The 23,674-nt window shown below is 51.0% G+C and overlaps 2 protein-coding genes across 11 annotated transcripts in view; both read right to left on the reverse strand.

Moving 5' to 3' along the window:
* ATP11A (ATPase phospholipid transporting 11A) overlaps positions 1-23,674 on the reverse strand; it is a 185,964-nt gene that overhangs the window by 47,596 nt on the left and 114,694 nt on the right. For all 10 annotated transcript variants that reach the window (XM_031934963.1, XM_031934962.1, XM_031934961.1 and 7 more), the window contains exons 6-15: positions 23,425-23,553; positions 20,468-20,571; positions 19,912-19,962; positions 16,388-16,452; positions 15,368-15,449; positions 13,999-14,149; positions 12,820-13,017; positions 3,737-3,910; positions 2,061-2,224; positions 433-504 (exon numbers count right to left, since the gene is read on the reverse strand). In XM_031934963.1, the coding sequence (XP_031790823.1) occupies positions 433-504; positions 2,061-2,224; positions 3,737-3,910; positions 12,820-13,017; positions 13,999-14,149; positions 15,368-15,449; positions 16,388-16,452; positions 19,912-19,962; positions 20,468-20,571; positions 23,425-23,553 (1,190 nt within the window). The remainder of the gene's footprint in view (positions 1-432; positions 505-2,060; positions 2,225-3,736; positions 3,911-12,819; positions 13,018-13,998; positions 14,150-15,367; positions 15,450-16,387; positions 16,453-19,911; positions 19,963-20,467; positions 20,572-23,424; positions 23,554-23,674) is intronic.
* Positions 6,668-10,056, reverse strand: LOC111534258 (testis-specific serine/threonine-protein kinase 1-like). Its single transcript, XM_026447175.2, has one exon. The coding sequence runs from the start codon at positions 8,219-8,221 to the stop codon at positions 7,121-7,123; it is 1,101 nt and encodes a 366-aa protein (XP_026302960.1). The 5' UTR covers positions 8,222-10,056; the 3' UTR covers positions 6,668-7,120.

The raw sequence follows: 23,674 nt of genomic DNA on the forward strand, positions 1-23,674 counted from the left end.
GAGGGCGCTGTGGGGAGGGCACAGCCGGTGCCAGCGGAGGGCCCAGGAGCCGAATCAAGGGGTTTGTCCTTTCCCTTCCACTGGGGAGTTGATTTTCCCTAAGAATGAAATTTTAAAATTCAGGTGTTTTGAGGTCGTCACCACCAGATCTTGTGTCTTTGCTGGAACTGTGACCGCACATTCATGCTTATTGAGTCAGATCTCAGAAAAAACATCCAGGGGAAGCAGCTCTGTGGCTGAACCCAAGCCCTTCTCTAACGGTCCAGCACTTCTCCAGAACATCTGGTAACACTCCCGGGGTGTCACTGGGAAGGAGAGGAAGCGAACTGTGGGAGAACACAGAGAACTTGCCTTTTCCCTCGAATGCAGAACCGTATAAAGAATATTCTTTATTCTTTAGTCCCTTCACATCTGAGGGCGAGGCGCACATACCTTTCGACGTGGTTCTCCCTGTTTAATAGCTCCATGTAATTGTCCTTCAGCCTCAGGTAGGTAAAGCCAAGTCTGCAATGCGAAGGGAAACCGTGGGGTGAATCTGAGATACTGATGTTCCTCTTGCACTGAGTATTTGCTTTGTATTTTGGTAAAGCGTTCTTTTCAAAAAAGAAATACTTTCAGTTAAACAGAGATTATAAACTGCATTATAATCTCAAAAAATCTTCCAAGAGCAACAGAATTTCTACCCAACCCAGCCCTCCCTGGTACACAGCAGTGAGGCACTTTCTTGTTAGTAGTAATCGTTCTCCAGCAGACAGTGGCGGGCACGTGGCCTGCAATTCTTGCTTCGATGACACCTTTGCTCACTGATTCATGGGCTCTGTTGTTGCTGGTGAGCAGAGAACACGATGCCAGAGAGAGAGGGTCCCTGAGAGGCTGCGACCCCCAGACCAAGCCCCTTGAGTCACGACAGGGAACCAAGGCCCAGCGCAGGCCTTCACCCATCTGTGCGATGCCTCCTCCTGCGTGCCTGAGGGTCAGCGACCTTCAAGGCCTTGTGGGAGCCGCTGGGATGGCAGAGACAGAGCATGGCTTCGGGATGCGAGAGGCCAGCAGAGGACCCGGGAGACAGACGTGCTTCCCAGCACAGCTGTGGCCATCATTGCGGCACCAGGGGGATAGCAGTGGAGGCCTCTGGCCAGCCCAGGAGGGAGCAGCGGCTGGAGGAAAAGCTTCAGGGCGGGGAGAAGTCTCAAAGGCGGGCAGGGCAGCCTGCCCTCACTTCTAACACCTGTGATGAAGGCAGTGGCATTCCTGGGCACTTGTGTTCCAAGAAGAGAGAAACCCAGCTCCAGGAAGCCTCACCTACGCATGTGTGGGTTTACGCATGGAACGAAGGGCCCCAGCGATACTGCTGACGTATCTGTGCTGTTGCTCAAATTGCACGGGGAAAACACATTAGGTTAGCAGTGACAAAAACATGGCTGTAATTAGGGGAGAAGTGCTAACATGATTCTCACCACACTCAGTCACTGAAGGCAGTGTCCCTTTATTACTTTTGGGGAGGGAAGATTCGGTATTAACAGAAGTCATGAGCTGGATGGATTTGAAAATGGCTTCCCTGAGTTGAAATTATCCATGTATCTGGAACGTCTAAAGTATTTTTCCAAGCGTTTGCTTGAAAGGTGGGTGGTGAGAGGTCGTGCACCAGCTCCGCTCTGCCCCACCCAGGTTGTGGCTCTGGGAAGGCTGCTGGGCCTCTGGGCTTCAGTTTTCTGAGATGCAGGAGGGATACTTGTGTTAAAGGAAGGATTGCTTCCATATTTTGAAGCCTGTGGTTATTTGGAATGACCTCTAACTTACTGCAGACCTCAGGAGGAAAAGCCAGCCATGAAAAGTCAGAGCTGAAGACTCACGCGCCGGGGACCAGACGCTGCTTATCACGGTGGGAGGGGCGCATACAGGGACAGGGTCCCCAGAACCTGGGTGCAAAGGCAGCAGAGCTCAGTGTGCAGGGCATGGGGCGGGGCTGAGGACACCTCCAGATGCAAGTCCCTGATTGGGGCCGGGGTGGGGCTGAGTCACATCAGGAAACCCAGGCAGACGCTCGGCCCGAGACGCACCTTTGGACACCTTCGACCAGCGCCACCTCGTCAGGCGAGGATGAGATGTACACACAGGATTTCCCCCCGTCTGGAGACTTCCTGGGGCCGTCCACGCTGTCGTCGTCTTTCACCTGGACGGTGTGGCAGAGACAGAGGGCCCGGAAAAACAGCTCCTCGCGCTCCTATAAAAGAGCAGTTCCCAGAACCCACAAATCACTATGCATCCACTGAAGATACCGGGAAACAGGCACAGACAGAAAACGCGAAGGAGGGGTTGGTCCCCGCAGCCACGAAGGCAGCTTGCGGGCGGTGAGGGGTTACACGGTGGGATAGCATTACGGCTTTCCATCATTCTCAAGCGCTCTGGGGTAACTGAAATTGACGGGTGACGAAGACTGAAACGGGCGTGTTCTTCAACACGTTTAGAAACCACAGAGGCCTCGCGTGTGCTCGGAAATGGCAAACAACCACGAGCATGCAGCAAGGGAGACTGAGTCACATGGTGCTGCGAACAGACATCCACAAACACGCTGGACCCCGGCTGTGCCTCCGCCCCGGTGCCTGTGCATGGGGACGTGCTCCTAACCGAAGCGTGTGTTAGACTAGACATGACCGAGGCACTCCTGCTATTGACTCACATCGTAATGTTCACCCTGAAACCCCCTAAGAAGCAGGAGCTATTATCCTGCGCCTGCAGCTGCAGAATCAGCATTCAGGGAAGTGAAGAGATGTGCTCAGGGCCACAGCCGGCTGGGACCGGATCCCCAAGGCTGCCCTGTGTGTGGGAAAATTCAGGAATGGCGTCGGCCTGGGACCCCAGCCCTGTCCAGAGATGCTGAGATCTGGAGCCACTGCGCTCGGGGCGTGTGAGACTGCGTGCGCGTGTCTGCGTGAGTGTGCCTGTGTGTGCATACGGTTTCTGGGCATGTGTGAGAGTACATGTGTGTCTGCGTGTGAGCATGTGTGCATGTGTCTGTGTGTGCACACGGTGTCTGGGTGTATGTGTGTGTCTACGTGTAAGCATGTGTGCACACAGTGTCATGGAGTGTGTGTGCATGTGTCTGTGTGTGCACACGGTGTCTGCATGAGTACATGTGTGTATAAGCATGTGTGCACACGGTGTCGGGGAGTGTCAGTGCGTGTGTGTCTGCATGGGAGCGTGTGTGCATGTGTCTGTGTGTGCACACGGTGTCTGGGTGTGAGTGTGTGTCTACATGTAAGCATGTGTGCACACGGTGTCGGAGTGTGTGCACACGGTGTCTGGGCATGAGTACGTGTGTGTAAGCGTGTGTGCACACGGGGGTCAGGAGGAGTGTGTGTCTGCGCATGTGTCTGCGTGTGCACACGGTGTCAGGGAGCGCATGAGTACATGTGTCTGCGTGTGCACACGGTGTCAGGGAGCGCATGAGTACATGTGTCTGCGTGTGAGTGCGTGCGTGTCTGTGCACACGGTGTCTGGCTGCGTGTGTTCGCCCTGCTTCTACGGTGTTCAGAACCAATTCTAACATGGGTATCACCGAGCACATGTGTCCTAATGGGACACCGCACATACCGCACCTGCCGACCATCCCTCCCACTGAAGTGCACAGAGAGGAGCTGGATTTTCCTGGACAGCCGAGTGAAACGGGGCGGACTCAGCACGCACGCACAGCCGCTCGCTCACACACCGGGACAGCGTGGAGGCTACCACCTACCCTCCCGTTGACGCTGGGGGACGAGTCAATCATGTCGATTCCTGAGGACTCTGGGAGGACCTGCCCGTTGCAGATGACGTGGGGCACGTAGACGTGGCCTTCGATGCAGCACTCCTTGAACTCCATGTTGTTCTCCGTGAGGGTGCCGGTCTTGTCTGTGAAGATGTACTCCACCTGCGGGCAGGGCACAGCAAGTCAGGATGCTCTGAGGGAGCCCCGCGCGTCCCCCAGCCAGACACACCGCGGCTGTTTCCTCTCCAGCTCCCACTGCGACTTGAATAGGCAGTGGATTTCTAAAGGTTTTCCCCCAGACAGACCCCCTCACCGGGCCGAGCCACACTCCCACCCCATCCTGCTTCCCAGCGTCCAGCAGGACCCAGCAGTCCTGGCAGGTGCGATTCAGGAGGACGGGTGGGGAGGCCTCGGGGCACCTTCTCTGGGTTGGGAGCAAAACAGACAAAACAGAGTGTGGTCTCGCAGTCACATTCCCCGGGAGGAGACATGGGTGGGGCCAGGGCTCCATTTGTTTGGGAAGACAGAGTGCGAGTGGGTCGTCCCGAACCTTACTTAACAACAATAAAAACCAAGGCTACGGAGAGGATGAACTTACTCTATCACGTCTCGGAGGTCAAAACCCACAATGCCATGTAAGGTTGAGAAGGTAAAATTCAAGCAAATAAGGACAAAACAAACCTCGGAGAAAATTGTGATATGTGTTACAGATACAACCTGTCTTAACCTCTGATTTCAGATAAGCTCATGGCTCACACGTTTATCGTGAACAACTGAAGGTGGAAATTCTGGAACAGCGGCAGCATCTTGAGACTGAGTTCGGGCGTGCCCACAGGGCCGCCTCTTTCCCAAGCATTTTGGACAACGGATATTCAACCTGTGTACCCTTCTTACACAGGACTTTGAAGTAACTTAGAATAAACTCTTATTCGATCTCAAAAGTAATTTTGTTTTTATTTATTGTTTTGAGATGGAGTCTCACCCTGTCACCCAGGCTGGAGTGCAGTGGTGTGATCTCGGCTCACTGCAACCTCCGCCTCCCAGGTTCAAGCAATTCTCCTGCCTCAGCCTCCCAAGTAGCTGGGATTACAGGCACGTGCCACCACGCCTGGCTAATTTCTGTAATTTTAGTAGAGATGGGGTTTCTCCATGTTGGCCAGGCTGGTCTTGAACTCCAGACCTCAGGAGATCCACCCACCCCGGCCTCCCAAAGTGCTGGGATTACAGGCATGAACCACTGCGCCTGGCCCTAAACACATTTTTAAAAAGGTAAAATGGGTAAGAACGAAACAACAAATGTTAAGAGGTTTTGGTTTATCCTCCTGTTGAGCTGTAACTAAACAGCGGCATATTTCTAGGAACCATGACCATGAAAACGAACAATAATAAAAATTAATTATAAAAGACTTTTACTGAGCACTCAGAGTGTCCAGCCACAGGGCAGCACCTCATTTAATCTTCAACTGTGATGAATGCATCAACCGTGTTATTATCCTAGTTTCAAGAACGTGGAAACAAAAGCTTGAGGCCCCCGCCCCCGCCGCGGCGCGCAGCCTCTTCACCCGTCGCGGCCGGGGCGGTGGCGCTGTTGCCGCCGCGGCGTGTGAGGCAGCACCTCCCCTCCGCCCCGGTCCCGTTCCTCCTCCTCTCTCCGCTCCCTGCATCCTCCCTCCCCTCGCGGGCTCCCGCCCGAGGGAAGGTGGCGCGGCCCCGAGGGACGCAGCCTCGGCCCCTGCCGCGGCCCCGCAAGCTCGTGAGAAGACAGAGCTGCCGCCTGCGCCCGCCCCTGCGCGTCTCGGGCAGCCACCGCCGCTGCGGAAGGAGAACTAGCAGGGCAGCGGAGGGACGGGGCGGGAACACGGGAGAGGGAGAGGAGCGTTCGAGGGCGAGGAGGGAAAGCGGGGAGGGAGGGACGGACGCCCGGGCAGGGGCCGCCACTGAGCCTGCCCGACTCCTCGGCTCCACTCCGGGCGGCGGCGGCAGCGGCGTCGTGGACGAAGGGCGCGGCAAGCTCTATGGAGACAATAGCCCCGCCGCGCGGCTCTGGGGGCGGCCGAGGCTCGCCGAGCGCCCGGGCAGCGTCCTGGCCCCCGCCGGCCGGGTGCCGCTGCCGTCCGGTGTGCGGGGCGCGCCGGTTGCCCGAGCCCGAGGCTCCCGGCGGCCGTCCCTTCCCCTCCGCCTCCCCGGTGTGCGCCGCGCTGCTTTTCCGGGTTCCCCTGGACGGAGCTGGATTCTGCTTCCCGCCAAGGCAGGAAGTGAGTTTCGCACTGCAATTCCGGCCAGTGTCACCAGTGAAAAGTTTTTTTTTTTTTTTCGGCGGAGATCCTACTTGGCGCTGGGAAACTCCTGCAAAACTAGAGACCAGGAAGCCAGCCCGCACCGCAACCCCCACCAAAGGCACCTACTCTTCTGCGGGAGGCCAGTCCACATCCGCTCTCACCCGAGAGAGAAGTTCAGCTGGATCCAAAGTGACTAATGAAGGGAAGGAAATCATGTCAAGCCAAGCCTTGAAAAAGCTGCCCTGAGACGCTGTCCCGCCGAAAGGTGTTGATCCCAAGTGAACCCGACTTAAGGCCTCCCCATCTGCAGAACACAATCTCAAGGAAGAATTTAAGGGGAAACCCATCTACATAGTTTGGCGTTCTGTAAAGAATTGCCATGCTACTCCTGAGGATCTAGGATAATACCGAAAGCAGCACATATGGGGCACAAGATTTCCAACACTTTAAAGCTTAATGCTTTGCAAGTATGTTTTGAGGCTTCTTTAAAAGTTTATGGATCCTGCCCAGAGCTGGAGTCGGAGGCCTGGAGGCTGCCCCCGAGAGTGCCCGCGAGCCCGCGGCCCAGCCGAAGCTCTTTCCCGCCGCCTCTCCGCCCCTCGTCCCTGTCCAGCCCCGCCCGACCCCCCACCCAGTCCGGTCCCCTGACCCTCAGTCCGGCCCGGTCTGGCCTCCCAGCAGGGTCACGCAGCCGCCCGGGGAGGATGAAAGGAGGATAAATGGGCGCAAGGCAGACAGCGGCCTTCCTGCTGCTCTTCCCGCTCGTGCTGTCACAGCCGCTGGGGCCAGTGGAGCCCCTCTGCGGAGACAGGCTCTGCGTCCAGCACCTGCTCCGGGTCACGCTCTGGGGAAGCAGGAGTCGCACGGCTGTCTCAGCCTTGGATTTGACTTTGGCCTCATCCACCTCGGGGCCACGCGAGAACCACGTGGGTTACCAAGTTCAAGGGGAGAGAGAGGAAACGGACGAAAACGGCGGCCCATCTGGGACTGCCTTCCTTCTCTGGCTCCACCCTTGACTTCTTCAGAGCTCGGGCTTGAAGCCTTGAGCTCCATGTTATTCCCTGGGCTGCAAGAAGCTCACTAGGCCCACTATTCAGAGTAGTGTCTCTGGAGGCTGTTGGGGGGGCCCTTCCTCTGTCTCCCCGGTCGACGGCTCGCCGGGGATACCCAGGATCTCCGACTGCCTGGACATTTGCATTTCTGCCCCCTCGGGTTTTGTCTCAGGCTGTGCCTGGGGCTGTGCCTCTCCCTCAGGCTCCAGCTTGGTGGCAGACTTCTTGTCAGAGACGGGTTCGGGGGTCCACAAGGGTTCAATTCCCCGGGAACTCTCCCCCTCCTTGCTGATGGCCACAGAGGGAGATCCCCATGCCTTGGGCTGCATCCAGCAGTGGCTGAGGATCTCGTCGATACGGAGCCACCTGTTGACCTCGGGCTGCAGCATGCGGTAGATGAGGTCCTTGCACTCGCCTGTCAGGTGCTTCGATCGTGGAAAGTTGAGGCGGTGCTCCTTCTGGATACGCAGCATCTTCTTGATGTTGGAATCGTCGTAGGGCATGGAGCCGCAGACCATGATATAGAGGATCACGCCTAGGCTCCAGATGTCATACGCCTTGGGCTGGTAGGGAATGCCCTGCAGCACTTCTGGGGCCGCATACGCTGGTGACCCGCAGAAGGTCTTGCTTAATGCCATTCGACCACTGTCATCCCGCAGGCAGCGCTTGGAGAAGCTGAAGTCAGACAGCTTGATGTTGAAGTCCTTGTCGAGGAGAAGGTTGTCACACTTGAGGTCCCGGTGGACGACATCCAGGTCGTGACAGTACTTGATGGCCAAGGAAAGCTGGTGGAACTTCTTGCGAGCTTCGTCCTCATGCAGGGCTCCCCGGGTTTTGATTAACTCAAGGAGGTCGCCCTGGACCGCAAGCTCCATGACGATGTAGACCTTGCCATGTGATGTCTCGAAGATCTCGTAGGTCTTGATGATGGAGCAGTGGTTTACCATGGCCAGAATCTCAATTTCCCGGGGAAGGAATTTCTCCAAGAAGTCTGCGGGGGCTTTCTTGCGGTCGATGATCTTGATCGCCACATTGAACTTCAGGCGCTCAGAGTAAGCAGATTTTACTTTTGCATAGGAGCCCTCTCCCAAATTTCTCCCCAGGAGGTAGCCTCGTCGCTTGAGGACAGCGGCATCATCCATGGTCCCAGGAGTGCCCAGTGCCTCTGAGGCTGCCCTCTACAGCCCTGAGGCGCATGGGCCAGCAGTGTGCTCATTTACATCCTGGACAGAGAGTCCTTTGGGCTGGCCAGGCCTGCTGTTCCTGCCTCCTAGAGGCCAAGACTCTGGAGTGGAACATTTGGCACTGTCTCCCAGGTGACCAGTCAGTGAAGTCACAGAGGAGGAGTGCCCTGGGGGTGGGAGGAAGTCCCATCCCTGACCTCTTTTTCTCCCCTTCAGCCCTTGACGCTGTCTACACAGGCGACCCTCAGGGGTGCAGAGCAGGGCCAAGGAGGGTGCTGTGTCAAGAAGGTAGAAAGTCTCCTGGCCCTGGAGTCATGCAGTTTGAGATGTCTGGATTCTGCCCCCTCACTATACATCTCTTACCTTGTCTGAGCCTTTGATGGCTTCTTACAGCAGCTCTGTGGGAAGACAAGCAGCAGGAGTTCTGCTCTTGGCTGTGAGCTCCCTCCTGGGGACCTGCCCAGCCACAGCCCTGGCTGGGCTCCCAGGGCAGATCTGGGGCTGGGGGCTGAAGGTGGGGCCTGGATGCCACCCTGAGCACTGGCGGCTCCTCTGAGGACATTACAAGCAGCAAGGGCAGCACTGGACAGCGACCATCGTTTCTGCTGGCAGTGGAGCCTCTGCTATGACTGGTTCTGTGTCCAGCACCTGCTCTGGGCCACACTGTCCGGGAGAAGGAGTTGCACGACTGTCCTAGCCTTCAATTTGACTCTGGCCTCATCCACCTAGAGGGGTGAGCACTTCTTCCTCACATAAGCCAGGCGGAACCCTGGGCCCCGCAGGAGTGAGTGAGTAGGGCTGGATGTCGCTCAGGCTGGGCTGGGTGCCCACCAGCTATGACCCTTCTCCCTTTGCTCTGCTCCTTCACCTTCTTCCCCAACCCTGACTGCCCACTGTCAGTCCTTTGTGTGTGGTTGGTGCTCCTTCCTCCAGACAGCCTCCTTCTCCTTCCTGCTGGGGATACCCCAAGTGCTGTCTCTTGGAAACCAAAAATAAAATTCTGATCTCCCCAGCCATCTAAAGGGACCACTCCTCTCAGCCAAGGGCATTCCAAAGTTAACCTGAAAAACTAGTTCAGGCCATGATAGGAAGTGGGAGTCTGGTAGGCCTCATCATCCCTCCTCCCTTCAGGTTTCAGGCACAGCTGAGCAGCAGTAACAGCGACACAGAGACCTGAAGACTGACAACAGACTCTCGCAGTAAGATACAGCACGCTCTGAAAGAAACTGAAGTATTTTACTATCAAACAGATTTCTTTGACATATTTTGAAACGGTTCTGCAAAGCTGTCTCTTGTGAGGAAAATCTATATTCTGTAAAGAATCTCCTTCCCTTTCCAGGTCTTTTCTACTAAGAGAATTAACTAATTCTGATAAGAAACATTAACAGTGTGTTCTTTCTGAAGCCTGATACCTGGAGGCTTCATCTGCCTAAGAACCTTGGTCCCCAGAGACAGTTCCTCCTATAGATTCCAGGTCTTTAGATAAACTCTTTGAGCCAATTGCCAATCAGAAAATCTTTGAATCCACATGACCCGGAAGCCCAACTCCCACTTTGAAGTTGCCCCTCCTCTTCCGACTGAACCCACGTATACCTTACATGTACTGATTGATATCTCGTGCTTCCCTAAAATGTATAAAACCAAGTTGTCCCTACCCCCTTGGGCACTTGTTGTCAGGATCTTCTGGGGCTGTCCTGGGCCATTAATCACATATTGGCTCAGAAGAAATCTCTTTAAAAAAAAGTTTATTTATATTGCTGTCTACAATGAAAAATATCCAATGTTATGTTTACTCTTTGTAATTAAATGCTAAAAAAAAAAAAAAAAAAAAAAAGCTTGAAACCTCTGGACACAAATCCAGTCAGTTCTGTTAGCTCGGGACACGGAGATAAGATTGTTTGCTTTGTTAATATTAAACAAGTTTGTGAAAGTCTTTGATTTCTTTTTCAAATAGTTTGTTGTTTGGTATATAGAATCACTACTGACTTTTGGGTGATTCTGTATCCTGCAAATTTTGCAAATTTGTTGATTAGTTCTAAAAGCTTTTTGGTGGCATCTTTAGGCTTTTCTATATATAAGATTGTGTCATCAGCAAACAATTTCACTTCTTCCTTTCTTATATGAATGCCTTTTATTTCTTTTTCTTGCCTCATTACTCTGGCTAGAGCTTCCAGCACTATGCTGAACAGAAGGGGTGAATGTGGGCAGCCTTATCTTCTTTCTCATCTTAGAGGAAAAGCTTTCACCTTTTCTCCATTGTGTGTGAAGACAAGCTTTCAGCTTTTCTCCAATGCCAGCTGTGGGTTTCTCACCTATGGCCTTTATTATATAGAAGTACATTCCTCTACACCTAATTTGTTGAGAGATGTTATCATGAAAGGATGCTGAATTTTGTCGAATGCCTTTTCTGCATCACAGATAATCACATGGTTTTGTCCTCCATTTTGCTGATGTAATGCACCACACTTACTGATTTGCACACCTCGAGCCAGCCTTGCATCCCACAGGTGGTACGTGATCCTTTTGTGTGCTGCTGAATTGGTTTGCTAGTGTTTTGCTGAGGATTTTTATAACTTTGTTCATCAGGGGTCCTGGCCTACAATTTTCTTTTCTGGTGGTGGGACAGTCAACCCTAAGCCCGGTGCTGGTCAATGCTGCCATCACCCTCAGCTCTCAGAAAAGACGGCCCTCACTGCAATGCACGCCTGCCCGCTCAACTCGGCCTGAGGCAGGATTTGTGTTCCAAGGCACTCGTGCTCGGGAGGCAACACTGCCTCGTAGTACAGGGCACTGCCTGCTCCTGACTCGGTTTCTCATCTGAGAAACAGGGCAATGGCAGTGAGCACACAGGACACAGAGAAGGTGCACAAAGCACACACAGGACACAGGGAAGGTGCACAAAGCACACACAGGACACAGGGAAGGTGCACAAAGCACACACAGGACACAGGGAAGGTGGACAAAGCACACACAGGACACAGGGAAGGTGCACAAAGCACGTCTGGCACAGGATCTCCATGGGAGATGGTTGTTTTCGTCGTAGACACAGACACTTGAGTGGTGGATGAATCTCTATTTCACATACAAAAGAAGTCGTGTTATCAGACTGCACATCGATGGTGGGCACGGGCGTTTACCCACAGAGCTGCGGTCAGATGAACCTGCCTTTTGGGCTTGTCCACCTGTCTTGACCTCAGTGTGTCCCCCCGTGAGCAACAGTACACACTTCTCTGTGTCCGGGGAGGTCAGCCTCCAGGCTGGAGCCTGGTGTTGGTCAGGAAAGAATGACAGAAATCAAATTCTGTTTTGCTGGACTCCAGACAGATGGATGGAGGAGGGCAGAGAAGAAATCTGCCGTACTCAACACTGCGGGGCACTTTCCTTGCTACAGAAAAAAGTTCTTTCCCAATGAATTTATCAGACACTCACAAAATGTACCATCTATTGTTGAAAAGGAGATAGAATATTCCTAGGTAAAAACACCTGACTACGGAGCAACTAAATCAGCGTCTGCGCATTGCTGACTGAGACAACATACCACTGTGAGGAGTATGGGACACGCTGGAAGAACACACTGAAAGGTCAAACTCATCAAACGCAAAACAGGATCCTTCTGTTTGTCCGCCTTCCTCACAGGAGGCAGCAGAGGCCTCTGTATCTGCCGGAGTCTAAGTCTATTTACAGGCTGTCATCTGGGAGGGAGATGGAGATTTCAGCTACCGGTCCATAAAGTAGCCTTGTTTGCTAAAATACCCCTCAAAATCACTTTCTATTTCTTCCGAAAAGACCAATTACCCTTTCCCGGTACCTGCTCGGGCAACCCTGCACTCTGCAACATTAAGGCTGGGAAGGTAGGGAAGGTCACCGCTCTAGGCTGGGGACACCCAGGGAATGGGTCATTCCCTACCTCCCTTCCCAAGCCAGCAGGTCTGGAGTGTGCCTCCCGGTGGTGCGGCGGCAGGGCGGCGGTCGCACCAGACTCTGCGCTGTGCACCTTGTGTCCATGATCTCATTTCATCTGCACCCCAATCCTGTAAGTCCAGCATCTGTTATCATCCCCATTTCACAGACTGAGACTCGAGGCATGGCAGTGAAGCCCGAGCTCCTGCAGCCATCACGCAGCAGCGGGATCTCAACGGAGGCGTCTGAACTCTCTCCAATCAACCAAGTCACTGAAAGTCTGGCTTACTCATCTTTAAAGTGAAAATACCCAGCTTGCTATGAGACTTGAATATCAGGTGCAGAAGCAGAGTGCAAGGCTGGCAAAGCCACTTTTACCCACCAGCCTTGATTCACATCTGCACCCAGAAAGGGTTCTGCCCAGGAAGCTCCAGATGAGTTTCCAGGAGTCGGCGAGGGCAGGTAATTCTGCATCCGTTGTAAATATAACAGCACTGCCGATTGTTTCATACATAGGGTTCAAAACAACCCTGCTGCCATCTTACCCCAGCTCCAGGGACAGCCACGCTGGGACGACAGGCACAGGACCTGAGGCACGTGAAGCAGACTCACCCAGATGCTAATAAATCACAGCAGAGGACGCAGGAGACACCAACCTGTCCCAGTTCTTCGTTGAGGTCTGACGTGTTCACCAGAGGCCCCTCGCCAGTCTCCTCGTCAAACATGTCCTCGTCCCAGGTGATGAAGTAAGAGCCGAGGAACTTCTGCATCTCGACCGTGACGTACATGGACACGGGAATGATGTAGTTAAAGAGGACCATGAAGGCCAGGAAGTCCGTGAACGCCCTGAGGAACTGTGAGAGCAGAAGGTGCAGGTCAGCACCTCCACCAGGAGGGACAGCAGGGCTCCAGCACGGTGCTCTAACACCTCAGGCTTAGACATAAGTTATACAAGTGCTATTACTAAATACAAGATTTCAGAGTCCAAAGACAAGGACGATGGGTGGGGGACAGCCATTGGGTCACCTGGTCTCTGCACCAGGACCTGCCGGGTCCAGAGGCTGAGCTGCAGGGCTGCCCTGCCAGCAAGTGGAGATTAAATCACGAGTTAAGACAAACACGTGCCGGTGACAGGAGACACGCCCACCAGACACCTGTGGCAATTTTACTTCCGCATACTCATAGGATCTCTTTGAGTCTCTTACAACCAAACTTACTTCGTAATAACCTACAGATGTAAAACTAAGCCTGGTGAAATGACTTTTCAGTATACTTTTAACCTGATCTGTAGGGCCATGTTAGTTTTGTGCGAGGGACACATGATGCAGAGATAGCCCCGCTCTGGACGGAGGGGACACGGGTCTGGGTTTGCACACGGCCCTGCTCTAGGCTCAGTCAACACAAGTCTGAGTTTGCACACGGCCCCGCTCTAGGCTCAGTGGACAGGGTCTGGGTTTGCACACAGCCCTGCTCTGGACTGGGAGTAGACCCTTGTTTCCAAGTATTTACCACAAATATGTGCCATTTATCTCATAATCATTAACAAGCATTTACCCAGCACCCTCTAAACAAAGGACACAGTGCAAGTATTTAAGGCACTGTCCTGAGGATTTCACTGTGGGAACCTCTACCTTTCCAGATCCAAAGATGGCAGGAGCAGCTGGTGTCCACTGAGACTTTAAATTTCCGTGAATGCATCTATCACAGAGATTGAATCAATCAAGGCTGCCTTTTGCCTACAGTAAATTCACTCTCATCTTTTTTCTTGCGCCACATTTTCGTAATAATGGCCCACAGGTCACCCGGGATCATACGAGGGCAGTGGCTGTCCGTACCAGATTCCTCTGTCTTTCCGACTCTGTTTTCTGATTATACCATGGCTCATCCCGAAAGGGCTCGCTCTGCCACACGTATTTCAGCACAGTGTTTATCAGGGCTTTGCTGATCAGGATGCAGAGGTACACGATGAGGAACGCATTCATCGATCTACAACAAAAGGACAGAGGTGATCACTAGTCCCCGAGGAAATGAGCTCTGCACTTTGAAGAAACAGAACAGGAATGGCACGGTGATGCGTTTGCCCTCAACGCACCACGGTGCGTCCTCTGTACCTGCGTCCATGCCATGGTCCCTGGCACATACTTCTAGAGGCCAAAGGTAGGAGGAGCCAAGAGGGGGGAAAGTGCCACAAGCAGGAGAGAGAGGGCTGCTCACAGCCACACTGCACACTGCGGACAATGCTTCTGCACTGTCTGGACTTCCGTCATTGAAAAGAACATCCAGAAATCAATTTCTACCTTTTTATTTTTTTGAGACGGAGTCTCGCTCTGTCACCCAGGCTGGAGTGCAGTGGCCGGATCTCAGCTCACTGCAAGCTCCGCCTCCCGGGTTCCCGCCATTCTCCTGCCTCAGCCTCCCGAGTAGCTGGGACTACAGGCGCCGCCACCTCGCCCGGCTAGTTTTTTTTGTATTTTTTAGTAGAGACGGGGTTTCACCGTGTTAGCCAGGATGGTCTCGATCTCCTGACCTCGTGATTCGCCCGTCTCAGCCTCCCAAAGTGCTGGGATTACAGGCTTGAGCCACCGCACCCGGCCATCAATTTCTACCTTTAAGCATCAACAAATTAGTTCAAAACTTAGTGACTAACCACCACTGTAAAGGAAGGAAGGAAAGGAAAGGGAAAGGAAAGAGGAAGGGAGGGAGGGAGGAAAGGAGGGGGAGGAAAACTAAGTAACTCTGAAAGGAAGTGTCCTCAGTACAGGAAAAGCACAGATCCTTAACTAAGGTTTAAGCAGATCTCAGGAAGAAGCCTTTCTTTTCCAATACAAATTCAGCTACCATCCCGACATATTTATCATCAGGACTTTAATGAAAACATGACTCTGTTCGCTCTTCGTAAAACCATAGCAGAGAATGCAAAGCTTCGACCAAATCCGAGAGTTAAAACTAAGCCCATTTGGAGTTTCTCATGAAATGGTGGGAGGAGCTGTTGAACACTGAACCTGCCATGAACCTGGTATCAGGCGTTAGAAAGCGCAGGAAGGAGGGGTGTGGCCGTCCACCTCACCACAAAATAAGAAAGTCCCTCTGAATGGTCAGCTCTGCAGTTACTAAGAAGCTGTATATTGGTAAAGGAACCTCCAATAAGGCCAAGAGGAAGCTACTTCCATCACGCGCGTCCAGCGACGGGGCGGGGAGCCTTACTTTTCCACGGCAGATCGCTTCTGGGATTTCGATTGGTAATTTAATGCCATCTTGGTTTCCATGCCCGTGTAAATTGCCACACCTACAGAGAGGAAAAGCAAGGGTGATGACCAGGGCACAAGTGTGTCTTGCCTTACGGTGAGTAACACACAGCTGCAGGGAAAACCAATTCTTGGGTAAAGCGAATCCTATTTTTAATTTCACAAACTAGTGTCCATAGTCATGTAACACTAGCACTTGATTCCTTAGGATAAAGACCTTTCTTCATGCGTAGGAAGCAATCTGTGCTTCATTTTTCAAGAGTTCCCGTCTTAATATACACCAGGCCCGCCATATCCATGAGTTCTGCATCTGCAGGTTCTACCAACTGGGGATGGAAAAGATGTGAAAAAAATCCCCAATAAAAATAACAATACAATGATACAAAATACAGATGATAAAAACAGTAGAGCGTAACTAGGTACCTAGCATTTACATCGTGCCAGGTATTAGAAGTAATCTAAGATGATGTGAACTACAGGGGTGGACATGCATAGGCTACATGCAAACAGGGGCCTTGGGCATCCGTGGATTTTGACATCTGCAGTCATCCTGGAACCAGTCCCCCAGGACACTGAGGGACAGCTGCACAGCATTTCCTGACAGTGGGGCACACAAAAGTTACCTCGACTAAAACAGACGATAACCCACAAGAAATGGGAGATCCTAGCCAAGAAATGCAGACATGAAAGAAATTTCCTGCACAACTAAATTTCATAAATTCCTTCAGGGATGCAACTTTCTGTTTCTGAATCCAAAACTAGAGGCCTTAATCCGTATGCCGTAAACTCTGATGCTGCTGCTTCAGGACCGCACTTATTCACTGATCCGAATCTCAGTGGGACAGAACTTACGCGGCCAGAAAGCCTCCAGCACCTCAAGGCGCCAAGAAATGCTCTCAGGGTTCCACGGCGGGTTTTAACTTTGCTTCATGCATTGTTAATGTTAGAGGCAATGGTGAATAATTAGTTAGATATTTACCAAAGATTTTCTCGGTGTTCTTCAGTGTAGCTCCTCTCAGCAGCAAGTTTTCCGATCCTAAGGGCCTGGAAAGACACGGATGATCAGAAACGACGCAGACACGAAGGCGAGCGGCCAGGATGGGGGCGAGATGCAGACGCGAAACCTGCCCGTTTGCTCAGCAGATGTCATTTTCCGAGAGACGGCGTACACGGCGGTTTGCTTATATTCAGATGATTAAGTCAATCCAGGTGAATGTGAACACATGAGGTCTTATCTTTGGGGGGGACGAACACATGGCTCCAGGAGTAGCGGCAAGGGCCTCCTGGTGGTGCTTGTGGAACGAGGGACCTCAGGCCCCACCCAGACCCACTGAGCTGCGCCCGACAGCCTCAGCAACACTCCCCAGAGACCTGTAGAGCAGGGGTCCCTGCGGTGGCCCCACCAGTGCCATCAGCAGCACCTGGAGCCAGCCAGGAACATCACACTAGTCAGGAAGATCGTCCGAAGCCGTCAGAACCTGAAACCCTGGGGTGGGGCCCAGCAGCCCTCTCCTAACAAGCCTCAGGTTGAGAACAGCTGCACTGGAAGGTCGCAGAAATGCTCTGGAAAGGCTAAAGAGGGGTGGATGTGGAATAAAATAAAAGTCACTCAACCTTCAACTGTTTCCTTTTTCTTTTTTTTTTTTGAGACAGGGTCTCACTCTGTCACCCAGGCTGGGGACACGATCACAGCTCATTGAAGCCTTGACCTCCTGGGCGCAGGTGATCCGTGTGCTTTGGCCTCCCAAAGTGCTGAGATTACAGCTGGCCATCCCCATGCCCAGCCTCAATCGTTTCTATCACATCCTCAGTGAGATGCGGGGAGTCCCATGTGGCACAGTCTCACTCCTGGAGACAAAGGCTGACACTCTATCTGGCCATTAGAAACACTGGTAGCCACGCTGCAAAGCTCCTCTGAATGGGAGGACCTATACATCAGGGACACCACGCATGGCTGCTTTGGGGGAAAACAAGCAACAGCCAAAGAACGTAAAAATCTCACACATGGAGGAACAAGCCCCGCTCTGCGCACTGAAGCCACGGCGAGCAGCAGCGGGGTCTCTGCCACCAGGGGCTTATATCTTGATATAACAGAGTTCCCTGCTGAGGGAAAAATAATCTCTTCTCATTTCCTAAGTAGTAAAGGAGAAATAAGCAGCAAGATTGAAATTTATAAATTTTGCTATTGGCAACATCCAAAGGATTGCTTCGGAGGGTAAAGGGTCAAAAGTGTTTGCTGAAGTTTGCTTTCCATTTGTCATTGTATTTACTGTCCTTCTATCACGGAAAGTTAAGAACTTACTGAATATTATGAACGTAAAATACATGGAGTATATTTGGTCGACAGACCTCACAACTGCATCCGGCTGAAGACAGGCAGAGTGGAGCTGCCCAGAGGGAGAGCGAGAGGTGTCCGCCCCAGGCTGCGGCTGAGGGCTCCACACATCTCCTCGCCCGGCAGTCACTAAAGATGGAGCTCCCAGGCTGCATACGGGTTGTCTGGTTGTGTTATAAGGATTGTCAGCTTCTGTTTGCAACACACTTATAATAATTCCTGTCAAGTGTTTATGAAAACAAACAGCTTTTTAAAAAAAGCTGACTCAGGGAAGTCTAAAAATAATTTACTTGGAAAAGTACTTTGCTTCTAGTTAGGACAGAGGAAGAAGAAACGTCACTCTGGATGGATTGAGAATTTGGGTGTGTAATTCTTAACTGTCCATATCACAAATTTACAAACATCTTCAATAATCTAAATATTAAAAGGCAACTGAATAGCATAAATATTTAAAAGTGAAACTAGGCCAGGTACGGTGGGTGGCTCATGCCGTAATCCCAGTACTCTGGGAGGCCAAGGTGGGTGGATCACCTGAGGCCAGGAGTTTTGAGACTAGCTTGGCCAACATGGCAAAACCCCGTCTCTACTAAAAATTACAAAAATTAGTTGGGCGTGGTGGCACACGGCTCTAATCCCAGCTACGCGGGAAGCTGAAGCAGGAGAATTGCTTGAACCTGGGAGGCGGAGGCTGCAGTGAGCTGAGATAGTGCCACTGTACTCCAGACTGGTGACAGACTGGAGTAGAGCGAGACTCTCTCTCTAATAAAATAAATAAAATAAAATAAAAGTGAAACTAGAGTTAGTATCAAAATGCAAAATGCATTAGCAATTAATCATCCCAAGTTGCTCAGCAATAAACGTGGTCTAACTATAAAGATAAAAAGCCTGCAATGTTTACTGTTTTGGATTCATCCCATAGGGAATATGAATAAACCCAAGTCTGTTTACTCATTCAAACACAAATTAATTCCCATGGCACACAGAAATACCAGTTATTTCTCCAAAGTAAGAAGGAATTTATCTTTAGAACAGTATATATTTAGGCAAACCAAGGCAAGGCCACTATCAATTCTCAAAAGCACCTCCGAGCCTGCTGATGGGTAATGATGACAAACACATGCTAAGAATAAGAAGTGCACACATGGTTTTCTTAAAACAGTAACTCCAGGAGACTTACAAGGAGCTAAGCCCCAGGGACGTGCATTTCAGGAACTATTCACTTTGCAATAGTTTCCCAGTGAGTGTGTTTCTGTGTTTGGGAGATGTGTTGTTTAACACTCAACGCTGTACCTACGGAGACATCAACAACTTGGAGAGTGCTTACAATGGAAGAAAAATCATTTCCCTAACAAGTGGAGTTTATGAACAAGATGCAACTTTAAAACCTAGTGAAAGCCAATTCCCTCAACTATGACATTCAAATATCTCATCAGCAACAAATGCTAGATCTTGAAATAATGTCAGAGAAAATATTCCCAGGCCTGGGAGCTGGGCGCTGCCCGGAGCTGGGCTCAGCACAGGCTGGCTCTCAGCTGAGGCTGCCTCAGGGCCATAGATGAGGTGTCTGAGGGTCGCTGTTTCCTTGTGGGTATGTGGTGTGACTGCCCCTGAGTCCATGCTGGTGAATGGGAAGGCAGAGTAGCCGACTGTGAGCTGCCCCCCGCCTTGTCCCGGTGACCAATTCCACCTTCTCAGGTAGATGTGAGCCTCAGATAGGCCTTGAGCCAGTAATGCACCCCAGTAATGATGGCAAGTGGATGAACAGACTCCCAAAAATGGCCTCCAAATTAGAAGTCTTTCAACTTCACATCTGAAGACAAATCAGTATCCGAATCATGAGAGGGCATTTCTCACAGGGAAGCTGCACTCTGCCCTTCACTATGAAACTGCTCTATGGGACCCTGACGCCTCCCGGCCTGTGAGACAACCCTCTGGGCAAAGTCTTGGGTGAACACTTGTTTCATGAGCATCACCAACATGTCAACATTCACAGATGTGTGCCTGAGACAAACCAGAGACAAGAGTGGCGCCTGGTCCTGTGGGAAAGTGGAACTTCACCTTTCAAATCCACTAGAGCAGCTGCCATAGAAACCCTCGTCTGTCAAATAATGCATTTCTAATGCAACAAGGGAGATGACCATGGCCAAGGCGTCTGCAGAGGCACTCACCTCACCACGGGGTCGTTCAGGTCACTGTAAACGTTGATGCGGCCCACAAACCTGGTGACAGAAAAGCCACGTTACTGACTGGATGTGCCCAGCAGCCCCCCGGAAGTGCGCGCCCGGCCTGCCTGCCTTCCTGTCTCTAGAGGCCACTGTGAGCGGCGCGTCTTCACCCGGCCTGCTCCACGTGCAGCTAAACCAGCTCCGCTCCAGCCCCTTCCCTTGTCGTCCTTTCTGTTCGGATCAGCCCACGGCTTCAGTGATTTTCCTTAACCCACAGTTGACAAACGTCTTTCACAAAATAAAGAAAACTTATTCTTTTTTTTCCCCACAAATATAGTTCTATTAAGTCACTTCAAATATTTGTATAAAAAGCTACAAATCTGAGTGGTACAAGTCTATGAGAATAAATAAGCGATGTATTTTTGACTCAGTCTTAATCTTTAAGCAGTGATTTACATTCTCTCCAAACCACCAGATGGCTGGACTACCTGGGGTGAAAAGCAAGAGCAACGTTGAGGGCATAAAATCCGTTTCTAAAGAACCCGAAGCCCCTGCTTACTTGTAGAGGTCGGGCTGGGGCTGCTCACACTCGATGGTGGCGTGAAGTCCGCCGATATCCTCCTCCGTGTGGAAGCCCTTGGTGTCCTGGACCGCGTAATGCGTCTACAAATGTGCAAGACGTGTGAGCTCACCGCCAAAACAGTCAACACAAACCCAGACGCTGGTGCCTCCAACCAAGTGATTACAAAGCCTGGCTGACCCTATGAGTTTGTACACGCTCAATAGTTATAGGAAGATAAGGTACTACTGTTATTCCTGCATCTCTTAGGTGCCAGAAAATTCTAATCCTTCCATTCTTACCCAGTGTCCTCAACTTAAAACCAACAGGACAGAGAGCAATGCTCGAATTCTTCAAGTGTGGACACTGATTTATCTGTCAAAGCAGTAGCCAGTAGCTATTAATTAGGAAACAAATCCAGGACCTGAAATATCCCTTTGCTTTTACAGAACGCCCTGTTGTTTACAGAGAGTGGTCACGGGATCACTTCACTTCACTTCATTTTCATCACCCGGCAACAACCTGCCTGTGGCCGTCGCTGTTAGGCGGCAAACGCCTTCTACTTAACTGTTCGCGTGGCCTGGGCCAGGAGACTCCTCAAGCCTGAGTGTGTGTCAGTTTTACCCAGAGCTTCTGAAGCCCCGATTCCTGGGTTCAGCCCCAGAGTTTCTGATGCAGCGGGGCTAGAGAGGGCCTGAGAACTGCACTTCTAAGATGGTGCCCAGTGATGCTGATGCTGCTGCTCTCAGAGCACATTTTGAGGCCTGGTGACCTCAGTAGCATCTGTGAGCATGAGCAGGGGGCTGAGGGCAGACCTGAGGTGGGCATGAGGGCTGCACTGGCCCTGCCTTGGGAGGCGAGAGGAGAAACTCGTGCCCAGGGATCTGGGAAGAGGCAACAGCATCTCTGAATCCCTTCCTATGTTTCTTTCTAGTGGAAGAGTATTGGACAAATAAAACACAGAAGGAGTCAGAACAAACGAGAGAAACAATCACTGCACCATCACCAAATGCACAAATCAGGGAGACACAGTCACCACTGCGACACCAAGCGCACAGACGGTCACCGCTGCGACACCAAGCGCACAAATGGGGGTCAGGGGTAAATGATGGCCGCTCCATCACCAAGGGCACATATCAGGGGGCGCTTATTTTCTAAATTCAGTGGGAGTTCTCTAACTATATCCTCACAAGAGCCCCTGAGAGATAGGGTTGTCCCCATTTCACAGATGCGAAGAATCCAGATAAGTGAACAAGCCTGTGCAGTCATGTGAGCCCCACGGGATCCCAGCAGAAGTCGGCTGCACCCTTCCCACGCCCCTACTCTGCTTTTAAGGAAAGGGCTCAAATAATTCCAGTCCCTCAAGCTAAACAAAATGCACAAAAATGACATTAGAGAACACAAAACTATAATGCAAACTGCAAAGCCACAAAAGGTCAAAGTGCACTAGCTATTTTAACATCTTCCACAACTGCTACAACATTTCATCTGGACAAACAAGGTACATCTGGAGGCCCATAGCATTTGTTCCCTAGCATGGCTGCGACTCGTCTGAGCCTGACCAGCCAGTCTGCAGGGAAGGGGTGCAAAGACAGCCACTGGCTGCAGAGTGTGAAGGGCTCACATGGTCTCCGGGTGGACGGAACCTTAACCTCCTCCCAGGTTCCAGAGGGACCAGCGGCCGCTTACAATGAATACCTGAATCATCCAGGGATTCCAACCCCCAGAAGCTGCGGACAATCTATTGTTAGTGTGATGTGAAAGCAAATTTAACTGAAAAAAATCCACAGGTTTTTCAATTCCTGATACATATCATGAATTATCTATGAAAGACTAGCATATCCCTCAGTGATTTCGTAAAGAAAATGCCTCTGTCTCAGAGTAGAAATGGCTTATACCCACAGGTATTACCTAAATACCATTTTAGAGTTGCACTTTTGCGAGTTCATGACTTAGCTGAATCCACTGAGCTATGCTCACTTTCATAAACTCCTTAGAAACTTCCAGATTTTTTAAATAATAAGAATCTTAAAATTAATGGTGCTGTACCTTTTATGATTGACAATTAAAATTCTTGCAGCATCAACTGCCTGTGCAGAATTTTATACTGAGTGCAGGAAATTACTTATGTAGTAATTTCAGAAAATCCTGATTAAAATCCTGATTACATTCACAAAAATGACACTCAATGAAGTAACAGGCAAAATCTAGAATTGTGTGTGACTTTTCACATAATTCTAGGCCAGTTTTCACATTAATTTTAACTAGTAGAAAGAAAATTCTTAAAATTCCAACAATCTATTCATTAAATCCTGAATTTGACACATTAGCTAATTGACACAGGCTAATACTGAAGTTATTTCTGTTAACCTGAGGTGATTGGTTGTTACATACATTGAGAGTGGAAAGCAAAAGTGGGAAAGAAATGGGGAGGTGTAAGTCAAAGAACACAAGGTAGCAATATTTAGGATGAACTGTCCAAAGATCCAACGTACAACATGAGGACTAGAGCTGACAAGAGTGTGCTGGGCTCTGGGTTTTTGCTGCACTGAGTGGAAAAGAGCATGTTGGGCTTAGAGTTTTGCCGCATCGAGTAGGTTATGGCTGCTCCTGCACGGGTGCCAGGGAAGAGAATGGGAAACCATGTGAGATGTGGATGTGCTAATGTGTTGAACTTGAATAACAATTTCTCTATAAAAATATGTATCTTATAACATCATAATATATACCTCAAATATACACAACATAATTTATTTTTAAAAAGAAAAAAGAAAAAAGTGGAAAATAGGAGGAAGGAAAAGTGAGGAAAAACTTGGCTGGCATAACTCCCTAGGTTTTCATTGTATACACTGAAAACGCAGACTTTTCAAACAGGATGTTAGTTTCTGTGGCCACAGGCATATTCGGAAGCGCGACAGGAAGAGCCTGCCCTGGAGTCTAACGGAAAGGCCCCTTACTTTATGGCTGGATTCTCCGTCCAAGCTGGCGGTGGTGACGTGGCACGTCCCATCTCCCCGGTTGCTGGAAAGGAAGATCAAGTCACAGGGAAAGGTCTCATCCTCCTTGACCATGACAATGTCCCCAACCTACAGGACAAAGCAGAAAGGACGGTCAATGGAAAGCCCCTCCGTGAAAGCTCGGCCGTCGTGTGGGACTGCTTCCCTCAAGCTGCCCATCCAGTCACAGGTGTGGGACTGCTCCCCTCAA

The sequence above is a fragment of the Piliocolobus tephrosceles genome, chromosome X (assembly GCF_002776525.5).
Source record: "Piliocolobus tephrosceles isolate RC106 chromosome X, ASM277652v3, whole genome shotgun sequence".
Lineage (NCBI taxonomy): Eukaryota > Metazoa > Chordata > Mammalia > Primates > Cercopithecidae > Piliocolobus > Piliocolobus tephrosceles.